Source organism: Marmota marmota, unplaced genomic scaffold, assembly GCF_001458135.2.
Source record: "Marmota marmota marmota unplaced genomic scaffold, marMar, whole genome shotgun sequence".
Lineage (NCBI taxonomy): Eukaryota > Metazoa > Chordata > Mammalia > Rodentia > Sciuridae > Marmota > Marmota marmota.
The window spans coordinates 31,162,174-31,178,990 of record NW_026000229.1 but is presented as its reverse complement, the minus strand read 5'-3'; the positions used below and the strand labels follow the sequence as shown (position 1 = coordinate 31,178,990).

Below are 16,817 nucleotides of genomic sequence, written 5' to 3'. Positions count from 1 at the left end.
TTAAAATTTTTTTCCACTAGATAGAAATACTTTGGCAAATAAGAATCAAAGTAAGATTTACTATATGTAAGACAAAATAATTTCAAATAACATTTTCTAGTTACAAAATATAGGAATTACCTCTGGAGGGCTAACAATAAGAGGTCACTAGGACTCATCATTAAAAAACCATGGGACTCAATTAATCTGGTGCCAAACAATTGAAGCAATATTTTTTGAAGGATTGCTGTTGAGCAATCTAATTCTCCTTATGAATTAAAGAAACTTTATTTTATATCCTGTCTAAAAGGATTAATGGTTTACTACTAGTTACTAGTTGATGTGGTACTTAAGGTTCCTCAGGGCTAATGAGTGGGTGGGGCTTCTAGTATTATTCCAGACCAATCATTGCAAAGTCATCTCTTTCAAGAAAGGCTCTAACCAATAAGAAGAAGCTTCTTGCTTTGGGCTGAAAGCTAAGTGCCCCATATATGTCTGTGTGATGCTGGAGCAGGTTACATTTCCTCAGAAGGCAGCTCCTTGGTGGTAAGTTAAACATTTCTGGGCACGATAAAAATTGTACTTAATAGTATGTCATAAAGTAGATTCTGAGGAGTGGAGTAAAGGGGTGTCAAGACTTTGAGAAGACTTTTTCTTCTTTGAGAAGAAGCGAGATGTTCTGTAAAAACTATAAAGATAACAGCATCACTTACAAATTCACCAAGAAAGGTTATTTGAAAGTTTAAGCTGGCTTCTTTTTAGTCAAAGAAATAGCTTTAATATCTGTGTGACACAGACAAGTTTTATTTGTATTTAACTCATCTTTCTAGAACTTCCCTTGAAAAAACAAGATTTAAGGTATTGACAAAGAAATATTATTCTAAAAAAAGTATTTTAAGATGGGTTCATACTGTAGAATTTGTAAAAATTATTGTTGTAGTCTGTTCATTTCATAGTCAAATATAAATCTCTTAATTATTGAGAATATTTCATAAAAGAGAGTCCAAAGAGCATGATTATTTTATCTAAATAAAGCATAGGACTTTATTAATAGCTATGATTTATCTCCTATCCCGAATACCTATATTTTTAAAGGTTCCATAATGGCATTTATAAAAACAAACAAATATATGAGCAAATGAAACATTCTGAAGGCTAATAAAAGGGGCGAGAATTTACAGAGACATCATTTTGAAAGGTTGTATTTTTTTAACTGTCATTCTAAAATGTGATTTTCCACTTGTTGCACAGGAAACAAAATATTTCTGAGACAAATTTATTACTTGACAACAAACACATTTTTAATGAAGTAGCAAGAATGCCTTTTTAATTTTTCAATATTCATTTTATTTATCTTATATGATATATTCTCAACAATCATTAAATACTTTGCAGTTTCAGAATTTAGTACTGTCAATGAACCATATTTCAGGCTGAGAATATTCTCATCTGTCGTTACTAAATGCAATTGGTAGTTCTTTTCTAAAAATCATGCTGGCTCCGACTGCATGAAATCCAAGCAAATACTACAAACACTGTAACATTTTAATGACTCCACTGGAAATGCTGTTTGCTGAAGCAAGTCCTCAGTTATTTATTATAGGATTTAATTGCTCAGGTGACAAAGGTTTCCACATAAGTGATTTTTAGTGAAATGAACTTAAGATTGTATGTCTTGAAAAAGAAAACCCTTCCCTCATTCCCCAATCCTACTCCAATATATTTGTATTCTTTGAAACAAGTTTAATTTTCTTTTTCAATGACAGCTTTGAAGAACATTCTGAAGATTATATAGGAGACAATATATCAAGAATCTATTTATTGAGTTCATCTAGAACAAAAGCCAACAGCTACCTAATGTAACCACATTAGAGTTTGTTTGAGGCAGAAATTTATAGTTTCTTTCTTTTCTTTTCTTTTTTAACAACTGTATAGTAGATAGCTTAGTCCAAGAAATCCATTTTGGAAGATGTCATTGAACAACTCTTCCAATGTATTTCTGGATTCAGTGCCCAGTAATACCAATCGCTTTCAAGTCAATGTCATAAATGAGAACCATGAAAACAGTGCAACTGTGAATGACAACAGGGACCCTCCACATTATGAAGAAACCTCTTTTGGGGATGAAGCCCAGAACAGATTGAGAATCAGCTTTAGGCCTGGGAATCAGGAGTGTTATGACAATTTCCTCCAAAATGGAGAAACTGCTAAGACAGATGCCAGTTTTCATGTCTATGATTCTCACACAAACACATACTACTTGCAAACCTTTGGCCATAACACCATGGATGCTGTTCCCAAGATAGAATACTACCGTAACACTGGCAGCGTCAGTGGGCCCAAGGTCAATCGACCCAGCCTGCTTGAGATTCACGAGCAACTGGCGAAGGTAAGCTTGAAACCATAGGTAAGTGTCCTCCCTATTCATGCCTCCAGGTCATTTCCTTCTGTTTAGTAATACTCTGCAATGTGAAAGAATCAAACGTAGAGGTCTGTTCCAGACCATCCATCTTACTTACACACTGTCCCTAGTTCCCCATAACCAGCACATGCACAAAGAGTGCTTCACAAATGTTTGCTGACTTGGGATAGAGAGCTAAAGAATGAACTCTGAAAGTTAGGCAGTAAGTCACATCTTGTTTACAATTATAGATATTCAGTTCACACTTAGTTAAACATGTCTAACTGAATACTAAACTGCTTCCACCTCAGAACTAATTCATCCAAACCAATTGTTGTTTTTTTTTTTAAATTACTATGGTTGCTATATTTTCATTAAGGGGTGCCAGCCTCCAGTGGGCATAGGTTATTTTTTTTTATTCTTTACAGAAATAGCAGAAATTTATGATTCAGCATTTATCCCTTCCTCTTCAAAACTTTGCCTGAGGCTCCCGAATGCACCTACACATATAAAAGTAACTGAATTCAATTTAAGTAGAGGCAGCAGAAGTGAATAAACTTTTCATTATTTCAGGAATGTATCCAGGGCTCCCCAATCTGCTCGAAGTATGAAGCAGCACTGTTTCTAACCCTGTAGCACATCATTTGGAAGCTTAGTATATTTCCTCTTTTATAACTTGCTCTAAGATATATAGATGGACTTTACCCTCCTGCTCCTCTATTACACAGTTTGCAATGACTATCATTCTTTATGGAACTTAATTTTCTATAAGAATTATAATTAGATTCACATATTCAATTGATATTGAATGTAGTTTACTCTTGCTCATGTTTTGAGAAGAAAAAAAAGAACAGCTGGAACAATTTCTCTTATATTCATCCCATCCATTCAAAAATTCTTAAAATTTTTTTTTTGTCATCAATGGACTTTATTTTATTTATTTATATGTGGTGTTGAGAATCAAACCCAGTGCCTCACACATGCTAGGCAAGTGCTCTACCACTGAGCCACAGCCCTAGTCCTCAAAAATTCTTTTAATTAAATGATTACCCAATACCAATCGAGAGATTCTAGGAATACTGCTGTCAGGAAAAATGTTAGTAAAGGAGAAGATCTCCTTTTAGTTTCTGCTTGTCCTTCTTTCCACAAGAATACACATCTCCCTGAGCTGCTTAGATACCCAACTTTGGGACCTACTACTTCCTGAGGAGGAGCTCATGTTCTTAACTCTGCTCCCTCATCCTCGACCCATACAAAGAAGACACAAAGAGTTTCCAAGATGCAGAGAGGGCTGAAAGAGGAATCTAGGGCAAGAGATTTCAATTTATAGGAAGCAGCAAAATGAACCAAAGCCCCCCCTAAAAAAAAAAAAACCCTGAAGTTCTATCTCGCCATACTCTACTATAATACACATAATTTTTAAAGCTGCCTCTTTTGTTAAAGTTGGTACCAGATTTAAATATTCTCATTTATCCATTTCCTTATTTACAACAAAAGAAAATAAGATATTAACCCCCATGAGAAAGGAAATGGAGTAAACTCACATTTTTCTTAGGACTGACATTCCAGAGACAGAAAAATAGCTTATTTATAATCTCTAAGCCATAGCTTATGTAAAACTTTAAATAAAGAGAGAAAAGCTCTGAAGGACTATTTTCTTAGCAAACCATCTAAATGACCACACAGTAGGAGAATTACAGCTGCATTTGACAGATTTGGTAGCTATTTGGGATATTATAAATTAGTTTTAAGCTTGATGCCCCGAATGATCATTTTGAATTAGTAAAAAAATACTTTTTGATGAACTTCACCCTCTCTTGAGGGATCTCAACTTGATTAAATCATGTAGAAGAATCCACACAGTCAAGTATGGAGTAAAATTTAAATGCAAACACAGAATCTTCAGCAGGCACATTCCTGCAGCCAGGACATTCTAGTGTCACGGAAGTTCTATGGACCATTCTGCTTCTCCTCACGTGCTGCTTTGTGCTCTCCATCCATGGCAGACAAATCAGTCTGGGTCTTATTCAGGTTCTTCTCTTCTTTCCTGTTAATCAAATTGACCACCTACTCCCTGTTTTCTCTCCCTCAAATAAGAGATGAAGACCTATAATATATTTTATCTATGATGCCACTTCCTTGATACTGTTTATGGTAATTCCTCAAATCACAAGAAGAAGTGATTTATAGAATGAACATATTATGTAATGTTTATTCAATAATATATTCATTCTATAATACTCAGACACTTTACAGCTTTTGTATGCAAAAATATAAACAATAGTATTTAATTAAATTATTTAAAAATGGAAAGCAACTAGCATAGTATATGTTAGGCAATATTTTTTGTATTCATGATTATAATGTTTTCCAAAGCCATACAGAAATGCTACATCCATACTGAAAGGTGTAACATATTTAGTCAGGAAACCAGTTCGATTTTGTGCAAATCCTGGTTAAAATTTCCAAGTCAGGCCAGGTGTGGTGGTGCATGCGTGTAATCCTAGTGGCTCAGGAGGCTGAGGCAGGAGATTTGTGAGTTCAAAGCCAGCTTCAGCAACTTAGCAAGGTGCTAAACTGTCTCTAAATAAAATATGAAAAAGGGCTGGGGACGTGTCTCAGTGGTTAAACGCTCCTGGGTTCAATCCCTGGTACAAAAAAAAAAAAAAAAAAATCCATGTTAGAAAGAAAATTATGTGACAAAAGTTGTCCTAATAGGTAAAATTAAAAACAGTTGTGAAAGACATTATTCTAAGTATCTGCCTTAAATGAAACTCCAGTTGTGATAGATATTGACAGAATTTGTAATCTTAATGATTTGAGATCATAGTTGAAAAAAATCCTTTAAATTTTCTATGTAGTAAAGGGTAAAATGCCTATATTGGTAGCTATGAATTATAGATTTCTGAAATCTCTAGTTAAAAGCAGAGAAAAAGACCTGTCCATTACTTGTTCTGCAATATTGTACAAGCTACATAACTTGTACTTATCTTGAAAAATGCTTATGAATATTAGCTTATAAGCATATAAAGTCTAGCACACCAACACAATGGGCAGGAAGTCAATAAATATTTGTATTTCTAACTAACTTTCTGTCTGTATTCTTTTTTCGAACATGCATGGGGACCTATTTTACTCGTTCTGTACTCTGCTGTTTTCACCAAGCAATATACTTTGGAGATCTTTCCATATAAAAACATATATAATGATTATTTGGCATCTGGCAAGGTTTACTCTAGTATTTTTGCTTTGTAAAGAGAAATCTGTTTTCAATATCCAGCCTCATTCTTGTGGGCACGTTTTCATAAACAATCCTTAACTATATTGCTAACTGAAATGAAACTTCTTTTCAGCCTAACTAATCACCATTTCTGTTAGTTTTTCAGTAAAATATAATTATAAAGGATTCAGCAAAACTATTTAGCCCTCCTATCAAAGCCATGTGTTCTAATGTCATTGAAATCAACTATGGAAAGTATAGGATACTATAATATTATAAAAATTAGAATGAAAGGTTATTTTTAAGGAAGCCAACTGTATACAAACTGTGCCAAATGAAAACCAATGGAATGGCTTCACATTTGGGGCATCAGTCTGTTTGCAATTAAAAATAATTTGTAATAAAAGTATTAAGATTAACTATAGTGTAATAATAACCAACTTTTAACTGAGAGTTTTCTGTGTTAGACACCATGCTCACACTTGAAAAATTATTTCAATGTTTATACCGATCCCTCAAAATAGATACTATTATTGTTGCCATTTTATGGAAGTTGAAAAGTTTTATCTAATTCTATGGTCTTTTAGAAAAGTAAACAAAGGTTTAGATCAGTAAGCTTCCAATGTCAAGAAGCCGAGGTCACATGACTGCAAGTTGAACCCATGATGTCTTGACTCCAGAGTCCATGCTCTATATCACCGCTCTCCAGGGTCAGTCTGCTCTCCAGTGGCACATTGCTTTGGCTCATTCAACTGCCACAGAGAATGATGGAACTCAGGCACAATGAAAAAAATCTTACATCAGTCACGAGGAGCTGACCAGAAAGTCCTAATTCATTCCTTGTTTCTAGCTGGTACCGACAGATCATATTTCTTCTACTGAATTAATTACAGGTCTCAATCATTTTCATTGTCATCATCAAAAGCATTTATTAGTCATTTATTTACAAGAGCTGCTATGTAAAGTGAGTTGAAGAGATTTGACCTATATTCTCTGGAATTTTATCATATAAGTCAAATGACATTGTTATGGCTAAAAATAAAGGACAGGTAGGTAATCAAGCCAAATATTAAACCACATAAATCAGTGTATTAAATACTTAGACAAATAACAATGTACAAATGTTTTCTCTAGAGAATAATCTTTTCTAAAAAATGTTTTCAAATTCAAATTTGGAACTTCAGCATTCAAATTGGGGATATCTAAAATTAAAAATAATCACTAAACTAACAATAGTCGAAGAAAATAGTCATTAAAATTGATGCCTTAAAGGGCAGTGATGATCAGAGGCCACTCCTAAAATATTTGCTGGAGTGCAACTCTGTAAAGAAGAGTTCCTTCTGATACTTGTTAGAGTTTCTAAGTACCCCAGGCCAGTTTCCTGGGAGCTCTTGCTATTAAAATAATCTGTGAAAAAAATATGATTAATTTCCCATTATTTATATATAGTTTAGTAATAAATAATGGGTAGAGTGAGAGTTCTCTTAAAAGTATACTTGGAAAATACTTTCAATTTTCTTTTTCATATGCCAGTTTATTGCATATAGTCAACTTTCTGCCTAAGTTATCAAAAACAAGTCAGTTTATGTATGAAATATGTTTTCAGATACAGCAAAAATGCTATGATTATAAATTGTGACTCTTGGTGGTGATTTAGAGGCATAGTTTATAGTACCTTAAAACAAGAAAAAGAAACGCTCTCATTTTCATCGTTTAAAATACACTCCTTTATCACAAATGAGTAAAAAATGTATAATCATAATAATATTGCTCAATAAGATATGAAATATAGTTAGAACCATACTTTTTTTTTTTTATTCTGCGATGCACCTTAAGACTCTGGTTCTTACTTGGATTGGTTTTAAAGTAATCCTGTGGCAGGGGAGTGAGGGATTTAGAAGGGATAGATTCACCATATGTTGATAATTATTGAAGCTGAGTAATATGTACAGGAGATTTATTATATTATTCTCTATACTTCTTCATATGCTTGGATATTTAAATAATAAAAGAAAATTTAAAACAATGGGGGATCATCTAGGACTAAATATTTATGAGAATTCTATCACCTTGAGATTAAAGCTCAAAGCTCGAGAGCATGTATAAGTAGCAAACTTAACTAACTGGAATTTAAAGAATAAATATATTTAATTTCCTCTGTTTTGATGATATCTACAAAGACATTTTTAGGGAAACTGAAGACCCACATTATATATTAAATAAAATAATTTGTCATTATCTGGAAGAATTCATTAGTGATCTGTCCCTTAAACTGCATGTGATTGAAGCCTCACCAGTTTATTGATATTGGAGGAGGAAAAATCTTTTATCTAACACTCTTTCTTTTTTAAAGGTGTATTTAGTGCTTTAGGGGGAAAAAAAAACCTTACCTGTAAAAGTCTCAGTAAATAAATAATCTTTCCCTAAAGCTATATAATTTAAAATGCATTTACAAAAGGTTATGGGTCATCATTTATGCTAATTGAGTGTGAACAAACAAATTAATTCAAAGTATAAAAGAAAAAAACTGGTTTCAGGGTGCAATTATAAAACTTTTGATCTCTGAGACTTTGATTTCAAGAACATATACCAGCCAGGAGTCTATGAGCCACTGGGCATAGTTCATAGCCATCAAGGCCCCACAAACCCTCAGCCCAAAGATGATGCTTTGAGTTTATCAAGGAGGCATTTATTAAAGAGTGAGACGAAGTTTAGCTTTGCCATGTTAGAACAGAAAGGTGGCTGACATAGAGGAATGATTTTGCCTTAGAGTAAATTATTTCCAGATAAGATTTTCAGAAAACCTATTGGATTTATTCTCATTGGCAGCTTCCAAGAAAAGCTAAGTAACTTACTGGAAGACACGCCCTAAATTAATTGCACTGTCAAAGCTAGTTTCCAAGTTTCCTAGTTTATAAGATGTAGGATTTTTCAGCTCCAACAGTAGAGTAAGCAATGAAAATGGCATCTGTGCTTGTATTTATACTATCAAACCTTACTAGTGGGGAAAAAAAGTATGCATTCAGGTCCCCCCTCCATCGCCCCCAATAGTATACATAATATAAATGTATTTAAAACTTTGAAACTTCAGCAGGTTACAATATTTACCTAAAGGAGACTTGAAACCTTACATTGGCTCTATTTTTGAATAATTTAGAAAATGATTGCTTTACTAACTTCCACATGTGGTTGTTTTTCTGTCATGCCCTCATAGAATATTCGTTTTACATCATATTTTGACGTTCTAAAGATAAATTAAAAAACTGTTAACTAAACTGTGACCAGGAAGGGCATCCATCAAGAAGAAATGTTCATTTAAGGGAAATGTTAAATATCCTATTCATCCTTAAGCTTACTTTGTATTTTTTTCAGTCATTGGTATTCTCATTAATCCAGACCTAAGGGTCACAGTCGCTTTTGGTATTCATCAGAGAGCAGAGCAATTTCTTGGACCAAATCCTCAAGTTCAGTTTTAGTCAGAAAATATGGTTCTAGTCCCAAGACTGCCTTTAAAAAACAAGTGACTGAGACTATGTCTCATGGGGTCTCCAATTGATCCAGGCAAAGAAAATCACCTTCTTCCTGAATGAATATCTGCTGATGATCTGGTCACAAGACTCTTGATTCGCTAGAACACTGATAATTTTTTTTGGAAATTGTTTTCAAATTAAGTGAAATAAATTAATCTCCTAACCAAATAATCCCTTCAACATTCATGGATATTTTAACACATTCCTAAATTTCCTGCCTTTAATGATTATGAGAGTTACGTTTGACCCATGTAGCTGCTGCATCTATGTAGAATTTGTTAAGAAAAAAATAGAGTTTGTATTAAATTGAAAATAACATCAAATGTTTCATCCAAAATTGACTGCATTGTATAGATCTTTGTTGTCCAATATGGTAGCCATTAACTACTTGTGGCTAGTGAACAACAGAAATGTCAGTAATGCAAACCAAAATGTGTTGTCATGGAAAATATACACCATATTCAAAGACTTACTATAAAAAGAATACATAAAATATCTTATGAATATTTTATTATGCTGATTACGTGTTTAAATAATACTTTAAATTCCATTAAATAAAATATTGTATTAAAACAATGATTCAGTTCCTTTCCACAAGGTAAGGTGCTACTACTATTAACAAATATTTACATAGCAAATGCTAGAAATATAAAATGTGATTTTCATATTGTATTTAAGAATTAAATACATCTTTAGATTTTTTAAACTCTTTAAAACATAGCTATAGGGGTTGGGAGTATAGCTCAGTGGTAAAGCTCATGCTTAACATGTGCTAGGTTCAGTTCCTGGCTCCAAAATATAAATGAATGAATAAATAGATAAAAGTAATTACTAGAAAATTTTGAATTACTTACATAACTTGCATTTGTAGCTGGTATAGACCACCAGTTTCTGCCCTGTGAGGTTGGCCTCAATTTCTTTGAATGTTATTTATTTCTATTTTACATTGGTCTGAATATTTTGGTTTTTCATTATCTATGCAAATAGGAATTGAAGATGCTTAAGATAAGATATTACTTCGGTAATTCAAAACTAAGTTTTCTTTGTGCCGTTTGTTTTGTGAGATTTTTGTTTGTGTTTGATACTAGAAATTGAACATTTTACCACTGAGCTACATCCCCAACCCTTTTTATTTTTTATTTTGAGACAGGGTCCTGTTAAGTTGCTCAGGGCCTCACTAAATTGCTGAGGTCATCCCAGAATTTGAGATCCTCCTACCTCAGCCTCTGGAGTATCTGGGATTACTGGCATGAGCTACCACACCTGGTTTAACTGTTAATTTCAATTTCCTCTATTGTTAAAATTTTTTTTCCCCAATACTGTCAGAAAATAATAAGATGAGCTGACTTGAGATTTATTTTCTTCCTCTCTCTTTTTAAATGTGGCCTGCACAGAGGAAATGGACTTATAAGGAAGAAAAAGAAAAAGAAATAGGAGATTAGAATGGATAAGAAACTAAGACATCTGATCCCAAGTGGTGGAGATCAGGGAATTTAGGTCCACTTTACAGATTCAACATCATTTATTAGGGCCTTTGTATGATAAGCCCTTTATTGATGCTGAAGAGCAACGCACACTACTGTCCTTCTCTGATTCAGTTGTCAAAGAGTGACTCCTATCATATTATATTTTATTAGTTATCTAAATGTCACACTAGTATCATGAATAAAGTCTTATGGAGAAGAAAGTTAGGTATGCATTCTTATTTACACAATGAAGGAGAGAACATGCTGGAAGATAAGAAGTCAAATTTCCTGGAATTAAATAGCCCAAATTAGAGTCAGTTTACAATAGTCAGACTAATGGCATGCAAAAGCCCAAAGATCCAAGAGCCCTTGAGTACGCAAGGCCAGAAAGTTAATTATTCCAAAACAAAGTTTTTATAATAAAAACTAAATGTTTATTATACACCAGTCTCATTTTAGAAGGAAAAAATAGTCCCATCAAGTTTTCTTAGTGACGTCAGAACATAGCATTCTAGGCTTAAGCCAATTTAGAGCCTGGTATGGTGGCACACCCCTGTAATCCCAGCAACTCAGGAGACTGAGGCAGGAGGATGGCAAGTTCAAGGCTAGCTTGGGCAACTAAGTGAGACCCTGTCTCAAAATAAAATAAAAAAGGATGAGGATGTAGCTCAGCGATACAGAACCCTCAGGTTCAATTCTTAGTACCAAAAAAATAAAAAATAAAAACAACCCCCGCTCCCCCTCCCAAAAAAACCAACAACTTATATAACTAAACTAAAATAAAATTATCCCATAATAATGATAATTCAGTCCTGGGTCAAAGGGGCTTCTTCAGTGATTTCAAAACGGGTACTGGAAAAGTTGGCTTTGGGGAAGCTCAGTGAGATGTAGTTTACTGAGTAAAGAGCCAAGCAGATGTTAGATAGACTAAATTAACTAGAAGCATCTGAAATTATTCAAAGTCATTTCTAGAAGAGCTATTGGAGATAGAGAGCTTTTTTTAACTTGAAACAGATATTTTCTCCCCATTGAACTCAGAGGCTATCACTCTAGAAAGGAAGTTGTTTTTTTTTTTTCCTTTCCCAAATTAGGTCACAGAAAAAAACTGCATAAAGGTTTTAATCATTATTTTATACTACTTAGTTTTTATTCTTAGCAAATCTTTCTGGTAGTTAGTTGGTCATGAGACCTTTTACCTTCTACACAATGCTAGTACACTCAACAATTATCAAAGACACATCAAACCTGTAAGAAACTAGTCTTGCATGTGGGTGTTTTTTTTTTTTTTTCCACTGAATCCTCTTAAAGACCTTCTGAGGTGAGTAGAGAAGTTTTATTGTCTTTATTGTCATTATTTGGGGTGATTAAAATGGAGCATGGGGAAAGAATTCCAGATACTCTGCAGTACTGAGGAAAGTTATTTTTCTGGTCCTTCCAATAAGCTGCCCCAAAGATGCTAGTTTAGTCTTACTAGGCTTCCTTCCTTTCATCTCTTCTTTTTGTTCCTTTTTTTGTTTTAACTTATATTTAAGGACATAATCTCATTAGTGGGAGGACCATCTAGGTTCCCTCCGTTCACCGTCCTTGTAGGTTTAGCCTAAAAGTCACTGACAAAAGGAACACATCAGCTGGGCAGGGGATGGTGAGAGTGAGCTACAGGGAGAGCTATTTTGCTAAAATGACCAGAATGTTTTTGTTTTTGTCTTGTCTAAAGTTTTGTGTGAATTGTTTTGATTTGCCTTTGAAAGTTTTATGGAATCATTTGTTTGTTGACTTCGATGTTTTTACTATCTGTAAAAATGCAGAATGTGACAGTGGCCCCAGGTTCAGCTGACAGGGTTGCTAATGGCGATGGGATGCCTGGAGATGAACAAGCAGAAAACAAGGAGGAAGAAGATACAACTGGTGTCGTGAAGTTTGGATGGGTGAAAGGTGTGCTGGTGAGAAAGCTCCTGTGTTTACACATGAAAACCATCCACTCTATGATCTAGTGTCACTTAATCACTCTATGATTAAGTGTCAGCAAGGCCTGAATACTAGAATTACAAAGATGACTGAATTTTGCCCCATATTTGCTTCTCATGTCTCTTCAATATCCCTGTTTTATCCACAGGTAAGATGCATGCTGAATATCTGGGGAGTCATGCTCTTCATTCGCCTCTCCTGGATTGTTGGAGAAGCTGGAATTGGTAAGCATTGTCCTCCTCCTAAATGATTTTTTTAAGTAACTTTTATTTATTGATTGATTGATTTATGTGGTGCTGAGGATCGAACCCAGTGCCTCACATGTGCTCTACCCCTGAGCCACAACTTCAGTCCCTAAATAATTTTTGATGTAAATTATAAACTCAGTGAGTAACTTGGTTTCACCTTTAATACCAAATGTGAGATGAAGGTTACAGAAATTTTTTACACTTGAGCTCCTTTCACTTTGCCTCTTTGACAGTGTTTGTTGGAAAGAACAAGTAAGGAGGGTTAGCTCCTGCAAGGCTGGAATTTTCCAAATTGCATGCAAGTAAATGCTCAAGTCAATCTATCTTTTGACAGAGTTTAAAGCAAAACAGGTACACAAAAGCACATTCATTTTAGATAATAATATTCATATTTTGGGATATATTGACATTTGCCCTTTATTTGCTGAACAACATCCCTCTTATGATGATTAGCAAAACTTCACTATATGAAAACTACTTGTGGAAAGACTGGTGAAAATGTGACCTAATAAAAGTGCTGAACTGTTGAACATTTTCCAGAGAAAATAATTGTGTTACCTTCAGGTACCAGCAGTTAGAAAACAAAGGTTAATAAGATATTACCCGATATAAGCTTAAAATGATGGGGGAAATGTCTAAGATCATGTCTATAACTGATGTTATTTTTTTTTTCTAAATGGGAAAATGGAAGACATGGATATTATTCTAGGAGTGATTATTTAAGCTTTTAAATTGCTGTGTTCCATTTAAAATATGTCTTCTGGCAAATCTTTTTTGTTGAGAGCATATTATTAAGATTTGTATAAAAAATTAATTTGAATATTATCAAAGGTTCTGATTTAATGTAATAAAAAGCAATGATGCTCTATTCTGTATATGTGAAATACATTAGAGTCACTTTTGAGGGAAGATTTATAAAGTGTGAGTGTCAAGAAGTTCAGATGTGCTCTCAGAGACTACTCCAGAAGGTATCTCAATTCATGTTTAAAAAGTAGTTGGTGACTGCTGCCTTTGCTCCTCAAAACTCATACAGAACCACCAGAAGACTAACTCAAAAGAAAGGGCTAAGCTGTAAATTGAAAAAGTGGAACCAGTTCCCACAGTTTTTCCATGTTTCATGTTTGGCAACTGCTAAGTTCCTGACAAAGGGCTGCTTGCCGGTTTTATGATGCATATCAAATGAACGCGTACAGCTGCAGGGTCCAAAATAAGTATATGCTGTTCCATGGAAAATCTGCATCTTAATATTGCCAAGGTTTTGCTCCAGGGTTTCATGCAAAATTAGGTTTTTAAGGGCAGTTTAGTAACTTATTGAGATCATCAAGAAACATTACTTTGTTTGGAGGTGTGAGAGTAGCCAAGGGCAAGAGTAATTCTTTTTAATGCAACTTATTTAACAGCCATATGTTTGGGCAATAATCTGAACTTTAATCAGATCTTACATTACTCTTCACAGCCCGATTTCAAGTTTCTTACAAAATTGTAAAATATGAAGAATCTTGTTTTCTGCTGAACAGTTTATTATACTTTCAGACATTAGCGTTGTTTAATAAGAGTATATTACTAAAGGTGTTTAAATCACATATTCGAAGTGATTGGAGTTCTACCCAATCGTTGTTCAGTGAGGCTTCCTTTGAATGGAGGTTTATGGGCTTTGTTTTGTTTCATTTTTTTTTTCTTTTCTTTCTTTTTTTAATTCTCAGAAAATAGATTTTAGGGAGTAGTAGAAACTTCTTATCAACCACACTGTTTCACTGGCCTTTGCTGTGAACCTAAAGTTAAATGATTTAAGCCACCATTTATTCCCATTTGGGTTCTCTGTACTGGAAAAGAAAAGAAACAAACACATGTAGTTTCTTCTTGCTTTGGGGGTAGCTTAGAGAAGAAACCTGCCCACAAAATATTCAAGCCCAGATCTTGTGGATAAAGCCAGAAGGAATCTGGAACCAGCAGCAACAGTAGCTATAGCCCTGGGGGTAGCCATTCAGGAGCTCTGAGATTTGACTGCTTTATTCCTAAAAGCAAATGGAAGGAAGGAATGATAATGCCATCTAGCTGTTCTTCTCTGTTTTAGAGACGTTGGCTGGGGCAAGATGGTTTCCAATAAACTTACCCATTTGGCAGGGGAGATGAGTGTCACTTTACCCTGTGAGCTTTATTTCTCATCTTAAATCTAGGGAGCTGGGTTAATTCTTTCCCAATCAGTTCTTTGAAGATAAACCTAAAGGACCTTGCTGAACAGGCAGACACAAGTTGAGCTAAGCTGAGGGTAGCTAAGTCATCTTACTGTAAGGTAGGTAAGAATTATCTGATAAATTAGATTAGAAAATTGCAAAATGCTGGGATTCACTTTTAAAGATCCCAACTCAGTAGGTCCGGGCATTTTTAATAAGCACTCCAGGCATTTCCTGGAGCAAGTGGTTGGAGGACCACACTCTGAGAAAACAATAAACTGAAAGTTTCCTATGCTGCCTTTCACCCAAGGATTTTATGTGTAATTATGAGAAGGAGAGAAGCAATCCCTCGTTGTTTAAGAGTATAAAACATTGTCCTGAGATTTCAAATGGCTTACAGAAATATACACAATATTAAAGAATAAATTAAGAATTTTGGGAAAAATAGAGGCAAAGGAAAAATATGGATAGGGAAATAATAAATTAGAATAGGTTTAATGCCAAGCAATGCAAACTATATGGTCCTGTTACCATTTCTGGGTATGTTAAACATTCAATCTTAAACTAACTTTCTAAAAACAAAGTCAAGAGAAAAATAATGTACAGAGGATAAAAATAAATCACATTTAGTAGTGCAAGAACCTGAAGCCACATAGTATACAGAAGTGATGCTCTCACCACAGGATCCTTGCAATAGACACAACACATTTAATGCAACTGTTTCTTAGAAACCCTAGCTTTTAAGAGTCTACAGAGACCAAAGCAGTATAATCCAAGTTTGCAACTTTTGCCCCACAATTAACCTATTGCCACTGCACTTTATCCTGCACAATAGTCTAGAGACTCCTGCTAGATCCACAATATATCTGGGAGCATCTCAGTATTTCTGCCTTTAATCACTCTCCACTTCCCTTTTATTGGGGCATGGACCAAGACATCCCTGAGATAAAAGAGCCTACCATCAGCAATTGTAGAGCATATGCTTTGTATATGGAAACACCAAACAGTCCAGGCCAGACCATTCCCAATGGAACCAGAGGGAGTGCAGAGGCTGTGATCCTACAATCTTCTCCCTGAACTCTGGGTCAGCCTCCACTGGACAGGGTATTGTAGGAGAGGGAAATAGTGTTTCCCTCTACTCACCTTAGGTTCATCGACTGTGGCCTTAAAAATTAAACTATTCAAAGCCAGATTAACAAAAAAAAAAAAAAAAGTGATTCAAAAGGGCCATTAGAACATGAGCTTGTATATCATCTTAACAAAAGAACAATAAAGCTGTGGGAGGGTGGCCAGATAGAGGAAAAGGACTTTGGGTTTCTGGTGTGCAGATTGAGGGAAGCTAAGTAAATGGGAGGAGAAGTACTGGAAGATAAGGTGTATGCATTCTTGTGATGCCTTCTGTAGGCTAAGCAGAAGAAGTTTTGTCTCTGGTCTTTAGTTTCTGTCCTTCCTGGTAACTAGTCAGGACGTTTACAAATGTATATCCTGCATTTAGGCAAAGAGGAAGGAACAGAGAACTTTTCTGGTGTCCTCTTTTAGTTATTTGTCTTTAATAGAAAAAATTCTTATGCCAAAGCAATATATTCTGGCAAATTCTGTCATCTTTGAGTGTCCTAAAGTAGTCAGGCCTTCCTCCAAATTCTGGCCTGTACCACTTTCTTCCTTTCATTATGTTCATTAACCTTCTGAACAGTTAGATCTTCAAGGACAGCTTTTTTCATTTCATATTATTTTTTTCTTGAGGCTCTCACACTACCTACCACACAGACATATATGTATATATGTATATATATATATATATATATATATATATATATATATATATATATATATA

At 34.6% G+C, this 16,817-nt stretch overlaps 1 protein-coding gene across 5 annotated transcripts in view; it reads left to right on the top strand.

The window, feature by feature from the left end:
• The first annotated feature begins 390 nt into the window (after positions 1-390).
• The window catches only part of Slc12a1 (solute carrier family 12 member 1), an 87,655-nt gene continuing 71,228 nt past the window's right edge, over positions 391-16,817 (top strand). For all 5 annotated transcript variants that reach the window (XM_015480239.2, XM_015480238.2, XM_048793482.1 and 2 more), the window contains exons 1-4: positions 391-525; positions 1,746-2,368; positions 12,402-12,536; positions 12,710-12,785. In XM_015480239.2, the coding sequence (XP_015335725.1) occupies positions 1,949-2,368; positions 12,402-12,536; positions 12,710-12,785 (631 nt within the window). In that variant the 5' untranslated portion in view covers positions 391-525; positions 1,746-1,948. The remainder of the gene's footprint in view (positions 526-1,745; positions 2,369-12,401; positions 12,537-12,709; positions 12,786-16,817) is intronic.